Source organism: Pongo pygmaeus, chromosome 14 (assembly GCF_028885625.2).
Source record: "Pongo pygmaeus isolate AG05252 chromosome 14, NHGRI_mPonPyg2-v2.0_pri, whole genome shotgun sequence".
Taxonomy (NCBI): Eukaryota; Metazoa; Chordata; class Mammalia; order Primates; family Hominidae; genus Pongo; species Pongo pygmaeus.
Genome location: NC_072387.2, coordinates 56,750,587 through 56,763,041, shown reverse-complemented (window position 1 = coordinate 56,763,041; position 12,455 = coordinate 56,750,587). Strand labels below are relative to the sequence as shown.

General features: G+C 41.6%; 1 protein-coding gene across 1 annotated transcript in view; it reads right to left on the bottom strand.

Annotated features, from left to right (window-relative positions):
* The window catches only part of ITM2B (integral membrane protein 2B), a 28,736-nt gene extending 25,717 nt beyond the window's left edge, over positions 1-3,019 (bottom strand). The window contains exon 1 of the mRNA XM_054447342.2: positions 2,657-3,019. Within this exon, the coding sequence (XP_054303317.1) occupies positions 2,657-2,773 (117 nt within the window). The 5' untranslated portion in view covers positions 2,774-3,019. The remainder of the gene's footprint in view (positions 1-2,656) is intronic.
* Between the last annotated feature and the right edge of the window lie 9,436 nt (positions 3,020-12,455).

Sequence of the window (12,455 nt, the reverse complement as noted above, 5' to 3'; positions counted from 1 at the left end):
TAAACAGCAAGCTAGTTGAGATAAAACTATCAATAGAAATGGCTGTTAGGATTAATAGCTGCTGAAAAGATAAGACTGAAAAATGGGGTAATAGAACTGTTTCCGGAGAGTTCTCACCCTGCAGAAGAAAAAAATATAAAGACAGGAGCAATGTAAAAGTACTGGAATGCATGTTATATAAGCCAGCTGATTAGAGTGATCAGAATTCTTGTGGCATAAGGTAACAGAATCTGCATTTTAAAACCAGAGCAGGTGGTCCCTAAGAGCACATTTTGGAAAACACTGGTCTGCGGGATATTGTGATCTAGGAGGGTTAAAGATAAGAAAAATTCTTGTTCAGGAGTTCTAGGCCATTAACTAGCTTGGTTTGATTCTTTCAACCAACCAGGCAAAGGAAATGCCCTCGGCAAAACACATTAAGGCTGATTCTGTTCCCAGTCCGGCAGTCAGACAAGGTGGCTGCCACAGAGCCACCAGCAAGGAGCCAGAGAACATTATGTAATCACTGCCCAAGCTCTGAAATGAAGAGATCAGAACTTCTTTCACAAAAGTCTGTCATTAAGGTTTTCCTTTTCCCGTTAAGTGACTGACTGATTATAAGGATTCTACTTTTAATGTAGAGAAATATTTTGTCATCCCCCAAAGAAGTCTTTCAGCTTATAGCTGAAAAAATAATTAGTCATTTTGTATCTACCAACTCATCCGTGACTGCTGGGTGGTTTACAAAGACGACTCTGGCCCTCACTCTTTAGTCCCAGTAGTATTTTTCTTTGGATATGGAGGATCTGAGAAAATAAAAAACGGAAAACAAAGCACGGAGCTACCAATGATTACTTATAGCTGCAATGACCACAAAATTTAAATATGGTGAACTCGTGAGCAATTTTGAGAATCTGGCAGAGTCACTATTTCAGAAATGACAAAAATTGTCAGAAGTCAGATTTAATGGTGCTCAGCAAATGTAATTCTGATGTTTGTCCACAGTTTCAAATCTCCACTACAGCCGAACAGAGAAAAGCTGTCCGAAGTGACATCATCCAATGCTCGCTCACTCTCTCTTTCTAAATGGGAGCAGCTATATTTGTTAATAGGATTTTTAAATGTATATATATATATATGTGTGTGATAGCATTAAGACTACATATATTTGAGATTGTTGTAACTGGATACTTGACTCTCAATCTATTTTAGGTACAATGAATGTTAGATAAAGAGCTAACATAATAATTTGCTACTGCAATTTTCATCTGTGCATTCCAAACATTTTCTTTAAAGACCAAGATTGTTTGCAATGGCTTCAGGAAAACAATACCAATACGAAAACCAAAACCTTTAATCCTTTTAGGGAATCAGTTCACTGTTCCTATTTCAAGGCAAGGCAAGTCATTTAGAAATCAACCTCTGACGTGTCTGTTTTTATCAGAACATTTCCAGAAAGTAAGATTACCATTATATTCTGAAGATAGATTATATTCAGAATATAATAAATTATAATATGATGTCTAGATTACCATTATATTGTGAATTTTTTACAGTATATTAGTGACCTATTTTTCAGTAATAATTTTCATTCGTCCATATAAAAACTCCTATTATTCATACGTGGCACACCAATTCTTTTTAAGTTAAAACTAAATTTACCCTACTGATAATAGGTCTTGAAAAATGCTAACAACAACAAAAAAATAAGATAAGCAACATAACTTTACAGTTAATTTCTAATTTTTGCAGCCTAAAAAGGATCTGGGTAAGAGGCTGTGGGCTTTTTTAACTTATGAGACAATTACACTCATATTTAAGTAAATATGATCGTAACCTACTAAAAGTCAACACAGTAACAGCCCCACTTCATGAATTTTCCTAGGATTAAAGGGAGATTTTGTAAAATGAAGGAGAATTTTATTAGGGACCCGGGGGCAAATTTCTCATGTTTAGTTTCACGCAGCAGGAGTCCTCACAAAGACGCTGATATAATTTAAATTCCAACAATTGGTTTTTCACTAACATCCACATACTCATTACTGGCCTTTACCAGTAATGGTAAGAGACAGCCCAAACCTACTTCGGGCGGACTGTCCCTTCGTCCCCTCTCCAGGTGAAGTTCACCTGCCACTACCGAAGGGCCGTGGAAAAAGGAGGTAAAGAAACGCTTTTAAAATTAAGACGCTTACAGTTGCTGGACTTAGTCCAAGTGCTGTTCAAGCCTAGAAACGAAAGTGGGAAACAACAGAGGTTTAGGCTTGTAATGATGTCAGCCATTTTAGGTACATTATTTATACTGGGAAGGAAGTGCCAAACTCGGTTGTTGTTGTTGTGCCTGTCGCTGCCGGTCCCCAGACCGAACGAGCCAAGTCCTGGCTGCACGCACGCTCCCCGGACTGCACAAACGACCGGGAATTCGGCACAATTAGCCAATCGTTCCCTCTCCAGGCCTCCCAAGTCCCCGACCCCGCGTCAGGCCCCGCTTCCAGCACACGCACTTCCTTACAAAGGAGCTGCGGACCCACAGGAAAGGCGAGCGCCGGGCTCTCTCGGGGACTTGTCCCCGCGGCGCGAGCCCCGCGCCCGCCACCTCGGGGCGCACTGCTGCTGCAGCCCGCGCAGCCCTCCCCGGCCGGGCCCAGCACCCGCTTCCCCGACCTCCCCGGGCTCGGACCTTGCAGTCCACCGCGACGGCGTCGGGGGGGATGATGAGCGCCTCCTCGCCGCTCTTGGGCTCGTCCTTCTTGGCCTCCTTCTGGGCCAGAGCGGAGTTGAACGTCACCTTCACCATGGCGCGGCCTGGGGCGCCCTCGAAGGGCGGCGGCGGGCTCGGGGCGCGGGCTGCGGGCTCCCGGCTGTGATTGCAGCCTCTACGGCCGGGCTCCGGGAGCGGCTCCGGACGGCTGAAGAGATTCGGGAGGCTCCGCGGCGGCAGAAGCGGCTACTGCGGTAGGGATCTCGCAGCCTCCCAGCTCCCGCGCGAGGGCGGAGACTGCTCGCGCATCCCACCGGGAGGCGGGGCGGGGGCGGGGCCAGCGGCCGGGGGCGGGGCGCTGCGCGGGACCCTGCCCTCGTCCCGCAGCTGGGCGCCGGATCCCGGCGCGCCTCGGAGAGGGATGGGCGTCCCTCTGGGCTGCCTGGAATTTCCAGTTCTGAATTCGCTCCCAACCAGGTTACCTCCAGGCCCAGTGCTGCAGGTTTGTAGCAAAATCGAGTGAACTTTCCTGAGTTCGCCAAAGGGACTAACCTTTGGCAGCACCAGACCGCCGCTTCTCTGTACCCTCTCCCCACCACGAGTCTAAAGGCCATGGAATTTTTGTGCATCCACATCTTCATTTTCTCACTTATTAGGGAACCGACTCAGTGGAGCACAAACATGTTTAAAGCTCTCTGTCCTTGAGATCTGACTTTATCTTTCACGGACCTCACCCAAGGGCGTTTACCTGGCTCAGACCTGCCTGGTCTTCCTTCCCTCTCTCGGGAGGTCAGGGCCTGTTCTGCCTAGTCCCAGAACAATGTGGAGGAAGCCTCTTGGCAGATTTGTATTTCAAACATCTCACACTCGTAAAACGAAATGTTCCGCTCTTGTGCATACTTGGAAAAAAATCACATGCACACTTGGCTGACTTGTGACTCAAGGTAAAGTACTCGATGACGAGTCCCTTTATTTTTCTGCAAAATGAAAAAATAATTAAGGATAACGCAAAATTCTCATGTTTTGAAGACGTTTCATTTACAACTAATGCGAGGTAGAATACTGGCTCCCTTCGTTATTGCGTTCATTACTGTGTCAACAGACGGCCCCCTTGGACAAACGGGTTATCTTGTATCCTTCCACCCCATTCTGTCCTGGTTCATCCAGAGTTGTGGGTGTGCTCTAGAATGTTACAGCTGTGTCAGCTCTGCCTTGGGCCAACCCTGAAAAAAGTGGGTTGAGTCTGAGATCTTTGGGGATTTGGCCCTGCTCAAGGAGGGAGTTGGGTGTCTCCATAGAATGTCAGATCATAAGTCCCTGGGAAACAGCCCAAGATCTCCAAATCCTTCTGTTCATGTATTTCAGAAACATCCTGGGCTGAGATAGAAACCCAGGCCAGACTTTGAGTTTGCTTTGGGTATTCAGAAATTCCTGTCAAAATGAAATCTGCTCAACCGAGAGGAGGATGAGTTAGGTTCCAGTTCTGGTGAGTTTTAACAGTAGCTAACCATACTTGCAGCAACTTATTTAAACTCCTGGGTCTCCCTTGTCCAGGCATCAGCTCTGTGAGGTTGACTCTATGGACTGGCCTTTCATAGTATCTAATGTTATCTAATTCCTCAAAGTTAACGACTGCTTCCAGCTCCCTAGTTTAATAGGTTTCCTGAGACATTACACTTGAAGACTAAGTATTTCTGGAAGCAAGATCTGGAGGATTATAAATAATTATATGTACATCCTTCCTACTTCGTTCTGTGTTAAAATAAGATGGTAGAAAAATACTCAAGGCATTTTGCAGTAGATGATAGAGAAGAATCTGGCTGTCATTATACTCCGGGGGGAAAAAAAAGAATTACAGAAGAAAATAAAACAAAATTCTTCGTGAACAACACTACTGAACAGACTAGGAAGCTGAGGCAAAGGATGAACAAATGAGGTTGACAGAACTAGAAATCCTCCCCTGCCCCAGGATTTCTATTTTGAAAGACTCATGAATAAAAGACCATTCATTATTTTTTGTACTTGCAGTGAGCAATAGTTTAAAATCAGTTGGCAACCGGTCTGGGAATAATCTCCTGGGTTTTTTTCTCCATTTTATCTCATGCGTCTACAGAACTGTGTAGTGCACAACAGCAGGGATAATAAAGACGCTGGAGCAAGACCAAACATAGCAAATCCAGTCTTGTGATTTAGAAAAGGTTGCCCGTTGACCCTGAAAACTTAGGAGCGAGGGAGGAGGAGAGTCCATGACTCAACAAAAGAAAGTTAAAAACATAGTTATAAGTTACTATTAACTACCAAATGTAAAGGGAGTCTTAGAGGACCTTTGTTTTCCTTTTTGACGTTGATTTTGAGAGAGCAAGATGAATCTGATTCCAGCTCTGCATATCACCAGCAACCATGTTTGTTTTTATGCTTACCAAAGGAGGGAGGAAGAAATGGAAGTGGGGAACTGAATTGTAAAATATTTTATTAATAGATTTGCGTTATGTGCTTCAACAGGGATTTTTTTTTTCTTTTTGGGTTCTTTACATCTCTATTCTGTCTGTTCTTTCTCAAGGAAACAATTCCTTATTCAGAGAAATTTCTTGTGGTTTTACAGAATGATTGGAAAACTTTATTTTATTTTATTTTATTTTATTTTTCACAAATATAGGGTCCTTGGTGAAACAACATCACTGAATATGCCCTTTGAAATGTGCTCCTGTTGCCTCTTAACCCAATGTGTGAGTTTAGCTGGGCATCTAGTGGCTTTGTCTGAACTTTCATAAAAGAAGTGTTTCTTCTAGATGAGAAGTGAAAGCTTTGAACTCTTCAGAGACTTAAGCACTGTTTATTTTTCTTACCGACTTCCTATTCCAATATTATATATGCTTTTCAATTATTTTAATTTATTTTATATAGATTATTTTAATGTAATTTTAAAATAATTTATCATTATTTTCCTTGAACTAGCAGATGCATTTTTTTTTCTTTTTCAAATCTTGGGTTCTATAATATCCTGAGACCCTTTAGGAATTATCCTAATAACAAATGCAGATCTCTTTTGATTTGACTGGCTGTGGCACTTGGGATTTTTGTTTTGCTTTGTGAAAAGACTGGATATGCTCTGCACTGATGAAAGAGAGGGAGAAGCTGGGCGCAGTGGCTCACGCCTGTAATCCCAGCACTTTGGGAGGCCGAGGCAGGCAGATCACCTGAGGTCGGGAGTTCGAGACCAGCCTGACCAAAATGGAGAAACCCCGACTCTACTAAAAATACAAAAAATTGACTGGGCGTGGTGGCTCACACCTGTAATCCCAGCACTTTAGGAGGCCGAGGCAGGCGGATCACGAGGTCAGGAAATCGAGACCATCCTGGCTAACACGGTGAAACCCCGTCTCTACTAAAAAAAAAAAAAATACAAAAAATTAGCCAGGTGTGGTGGCGGGCGCCTGTAGTCCCAGCCACTCGGGAGGCTGAGGCAGGAGAATGGCGTGAACCTGGGAGGCGGAGCTTGCAGTGAGCCGAGATCACGCCACTGCATTCCAGTTTGGGCAACAGAGCCAGACTTCGTCTCAATAAAGAAAAAAAACACAAAAATACAAAAAATTAGCCAGGCATGGTGGCACATGTCTGTAATATGTCTGTAATTCCAGCTACTCGGAAGGCTGAGGTAGGAGAATTGCTTGAATCCAGGGGGCAGAGGTTTTGGTGAGCCGAGATTGTGCCATTGCACTCCAGCCTGGACAACAAGAGCAAAACTCCATCTCAAAAAAAAAAAAAAAAAGAGAGAGAGAAAGGGAGGAAAAAGATGGAAAAGATGAGAAACACAAACCATAAAAAGAGTGAAATCAAAGAATGGGAAGACAAGCCACAGACTAGGAGAAAATATTTGCAAAAGATGTATCTGATGAAAGACTTGAATCCAAAATACACAAATAACTCTTTAAACTCAACAATAAGAAAACAAACCACCTCATTAAGAAATAGGCCACCAAGCCAAGTGCAGTGTCACAAGCCTATAGTCCCAGCTACTCAGGAAGCTGAGGCGGGAGGATTGCTTGAGTCCAGGAGTTCAAGGTTGCAGTGCATTATGATTGTACCTATGAATAGTCACTGCACTCGAGCCTGGGCAACATAACAAGACCCCGTCTCTATTTTAAAAAATTATTTTTCTTAACAGGGTGTAGTGGTGCATGCTATATAGTCCCAGCTACTTGGGAGGCTGAAGCAGGAAGATCACTTGAGCACAGGAGTCCCTAAAAATATACAAACAAATAAATAAATACAAATCAAAATTAAATAAAACAAAAAATCCAGTTCCCTAGTTGCGATAACCACATTTTTAAAAAATGGGCAAACAATCTGAAGAGACCCCTTACCAAAGAACATACACAGATGGCAATTAAGCATATGAAAAGATACTCCACATCTATCTTTACCTGTATCATTAGGGAATTGCAAATTAAAACTACAATGAAATACCCTGAACACCTATTAAAATGGCCAAAATCGGCAACAGTGACCACAACAATTACTGATGAGGATGCTGAGCAACAGGAACACTCATTCATCACTGATGGAAATGGAAAATGGTACAGCCGCAGTTTCTTACAAAACTAAACACACTCTTATCATAAGATCCAACAGTTATGCTCCTTAGTATTTACCCCAAGGAGTTGAAAACTTATGTCCACCAAAAACCGCTGCATATATATGTTTATAGCTGCTTTGTTCATTATTACCAAAATGTTAAAGCAACCAAGATATCCTTGTAGATAAATGGATAAACTGTGGTACATCCAGATAATGAAATATTATTCAGCACTGAAAAGAAATGAACCATCAAACCATAAAGACATGGAGGAAATGTAAAGACATATTATTAAGTCAAAGAAGCCAATCTGAAAAGGCTACGTACTGTATAATTCCAACTATATGACATTTTGGAAAAGGCATAACTATAGAAACAGTAAAAAGATCACTGGTTACCACTAATCAGTAAAACGATCAGGGTTAGTGGCAAGGGAGGAAGGGATGAATAGGAGGAGCAGGGAGGATTTTTAGGACAGTGAAACTGTTCTGCATGATACTACAATGGTGGATACATGCCATTATCCATTTGTCAAAATCCATAGAATGTATCAATGTAGGTTCATTGATTAAACAAGTCTATGACCCTGGTGGGGGCTGTAGACAGTGGGGGAGGTTGTATGTGTGTGGAGACAGGGGGTATATGGAAACTCTCTATACTTTCTCAATTTTGCTGGGAACCTAAAAGTGCTCAAAACATAATGTTTATTAAAATGAAAGAGAGAGAAATGCACAAAGGTTGGTGGTCGAATGGATAGAACCCACTCAGAAGACTCAGACCCTTGTCTTGTCTGAACCTCACCATGCTTCATATTTTCATTGGTAATACTCTGCAAATAAACCAACTGTTTATAGCATGATATTGGAGTCTAGAATGAGCTGGAGCAGCCTGGTAAGGTTTCACAGAAGAGACAAAATTTTAGTTGGAGAAATGGAAAGGGTTTAGGCGAAGACAAAGGAAATGGAAGAAGAGCCTGAGTGGAGGGAAGAGCGGAGGGAAGAGCATGAAGAAGAGGACTGAGACCAGGAAAGAGGACTGAGGCAAGAGGAGAGAAGCCCCACTCAGACTGAGGGTGTATGCTGAGTAATTGTGGGGAACACAGCTGGATGGGCAATGGAGTGATAAAGCTGCATGTCCTGTTAGAATTAGTAGTATGGACTTTACCCTCAAAGGGACTGTGGAAAGTTTCTGCAAATATCAGTTGTTTTTTACTTTATTTATTATGTTTTGAGATGGAGTCTCGCACTGTCGCCCAGGCTGGAGTGCAGTGGTGTGATCTCAGCTCACTGCAGCCTCTGCCTCCTGGGTTCAAGCAATTCTCCAGCCTCGGCCTCCTGAGTAGCTGGGATTACAGGTGCGTGCTACCATGCTGGCTCATTTTTGTATTTTCAGTAGAGATGAGGTTTCACCATATTGGCCAGGCTGGTCTCAAACTCCTGACTTCAAGTGATCTGCCCGCCTCGGCCTCCCAAAGTGCTGGGATTACAGACAGTCATGAGCCACTGCACCCAGCCATGCAAATATCAGTTTTTAAAATAAAAGACTGCTCTATAAAGATTGATCTGGCTTTCTGAGTGGGAAAGGAGGAAACACCAGAAGCAGAAAGAGAAGTTCAAATAGCTTCTCTCCTTTTTTATGAGGATAAATGAGATAAGATTCTGATGCCCTTTTATTTATGTTGGAAGAAAGAATACCAAATAAATCCAGCATTACTAATAACAATGTCTAATAAATAGTACTTGTGTTTATAAGTCAAGTGACGTAAAAGACATATGCACCAAGGCTGGCAGAACATTGTAAAAATCTGTCCTCCTTTGGTTGAACCTTACCAAGTGTCCTACTGGGCTTCATCCAGGAAGGCTTTGAACTTCCAGGCAAATGGCATAAAGGCATTGATGTTGTCATGGCCATTGTTTTGACAATGTGGATTGTAGGAGGAGACACTAATATTTATCATGATTGCATTTATAATAAATATGTGGCGGGGGTGTGCGTGTGTGTGTGTGTGTGTGTGTGTGTGCGTGTGTGTGATCTAAACTCCTCTATATGTTTCTTAAGGCCCTCCATAACCTGCCTGGTGACATCCCACCAAGCCAACCTTATATCTCTCATGTACTCTCTCCACTTTGCTCTGTCCAGCGTTTAGTGTAGGACTCTGCTTTGCTTATTATCTTTATCAAAATCATTACTCTAATTAAGATAGAGAAAGCATGAAGCAAATTTTGTTATAACAAAAGAGGAATATTAAGTTAGTAAGAAGAAATTTCTTTCAGTGGGTTTCTTAGATGCTTGATCAAATTTCCAAAGTACCATTTTCTTTTTTCCCCATTTTTCTAAAATGAGATAAACCTGACACATATGTAGTAGGACACATAAAGTTTCCTGAAGGCAGACTCCATCTAATCTTGATTTTTAAAGATGTATCAATTACCCCAAGATCTAATTTAAAGTCCTCATGTGATCCCTAAATTTTTTTTTTCTTTTTCTTTTTTTAACCTTTTCCCCAGAGCTGGGACAAAAGCAATGGTAACTTTATGTGAGTTGCTATGAATTATTTAACATTATGGCACTTTAATGAAAAAAGAAAAGGTTATCACTTAACCTAGACTCTGAAAATATCTTTTAAAGTGTGGACGCTTTCATAAGTGGAACATATGAAAATGTACATTATTTCCTGGAAATATTTGATAAATCTAATTGTTAACTAACTTCAAAATTTTGCCCAGAACCCTTATGAGAAACACTGACATAGATTAACCATGGTTATATGATATACCACATCTTTAAATATATACATGATATACCACATCTCCAAATATTTTTGTATGTTATATCTTAGACAGTTAGCACTCCATATCTATGTATTCTGTATCTGTGGGTTTTGCATCCATGGATTCAACCAACCAGGGCTCAAAAATATTTGAAAAAAAGAGGATGGTTGTGCCTGTACTGAACATGTACACACCTTTTTTCTTGTCATGGTTTTCTAAACAATACAGTATAATAATTTTTATAACAGTTACATTGTATTTTGTATTATAAGTAATCTAGAGATAATTTAAAGTATATAGGAGGATGTGTGTAGGTTATATGCAAATACTATGCCATTTTATATGAGGGACTTGAGCATCTGTGGATTTTGGTATCTGAGGGGAGTCCTGGAACCAGTCCCTCATGGATACTGAGGGATGACTGTATTTTGTAAATACTTATTATATCTAAGGCATATGTACAATTTAAATCTAAGTCAAAATAGGAAAAAAAAAGTGCTGGGCAGGAAATCAAAAAACAAACTTGGCTGGCATGGGAAACTCAAATTTCTGAAAACTATAAATTTGAAGTCTCATCTTCTCAGACTTAATAGCCAGAAGACTTTGCCTTGTGTTCAAACAATGTTCTAGCTAATAGAATCAAAGAACTGGAAAAAAAACAAAACAAACAAAAAACCTTTAAGATGACTTCTGATAGTTCTTTTTCTGCCTAGTCCAAGGACAGATTGCAACCCAGGCCAGTGGGAAGGTCATGCTTATTTAGACAGACTTCGTTTTTTTTTTTTTTTTTTGAGCCACAACAAAATTACTTTTCTTATGATCATTTAACAAAAATACCAAAAAAATCAAGGAAAACTTGACCTATTTTTATCTCCAGAAGAGCTGTGGTCAATGGCAGCTATAGGTGGTCAGACACTAAAGTGATCTTTCCAACTTGAGACCCCAAGACACATTGCATCTGGCAATAGTTATTAAGCAAGAAAAACATTCATAAAGCAACATAATTAATGGGATTGAAACAGTAAGAGCTTTATCCCACATTTAGTCTTCCTGGCTTCTGGGTGGTATGCAACCTAGCCATAGATACTGTTGAGGAGACTGTTTTCTATTAACTCTGGGATCATTTCCTAGTCCAACATGATAGACTATGCCTAGTTAAACCCTTAGTAGACACATAGAGTGGGAAAGGCCTTACACTGAGTTATTGACAAACCCTTAGAAGTGACTGGCACAGTGAGTCTGTGTTGTCCAGACTCCTTGAATCATTTCCTAGGGAATGCGGGGGTAGTGCTTGTACTTGAAAGGTACGTCTCTCAAACTTGGTGAAAACTGCAAGATCTTTGGGTTGATGCAATGAATTTGTTCTCCTGGGTTCTGCCCCAATACTTCCTGTTTTAAAATTTCTAAAGATTTGTTTTGATGTTGAAGAAGAGACTATTAAACAAATGTGTCCCCTTAGTGAAGTGATAGCTGTAAAGCAAATTGGGAGGTTATAATCAAAGGAGCTCCAGGTGGGATGAAAGTATATGAAATGAACTGTGCTGGGTGACCCATGCCTGGAACCAAATGAGGCCTGAAAGAAGTGCGTTTGAGACCCTACAGCACACTTCAATACAAAGGGGATTATTTTATTCCCAAATCTGCCTGGGTTCCAGGCTAATTTAACCGACTTGTGAAAGAATATGAGAAATGCATGGGCCGGGAGCGGTGGCTTATGCCTGTAATCCCAGCACTTTTTTGGGAGGCCGAGACAGGCAGATCACGAAGTCAGGAGTTGTAAACCAGCCTAGCCAATATGGTGAAACCCCGTCTCTACTAAAAATACAAAAATTAGCTGGGCACGGTGGCGCACACCTGTAGTCAAAGCTACTTGGGAGGCTGAGAAAGGAGAATCGCTTGAACCCGGGAGGTGGAGGTTGCAGTGAGCTGAGATTGTGCCACTGCACTCCAGCCTGGTCGACAGAGCAAGACTCCATCTCAAAAAAAAAAAAAAAAAAAGAATATGAGAAATGCAAACAAGTCCACCAAAACAAGAGAAATCTACTTGGATTTTTACTTTGTTTGTTTTAGATGGAGTCTTGCTCTTGTTGCCAAGGCTGGACTCAATGGCACAAACTCAGCTCACTGCAACCTCTGCCTCCTGGGCTCAAGTGATTCTCCTGCTTCAGCTTCCCCAATAGCTGGGACTACAGGTGTGCACCACCACGCCCGGCTAATTTTTTGTATTTTCAGTAGAGACAGGGTTTCGCCATGTTGGTCAGGCTGGTCTTAAACTCCTGACCTCAGGTGATCCACCCACCTTTGCCTCCCAAAGTGCTGGGAAGATTTTTACTTTGAATCTTGTATAATCAACTTCCTTGTGCTTGGAATCATTGAATTACAGTGAGAACATATACCCAAGAGAAATTTGTACTTTGAGTCAGAAAGCATC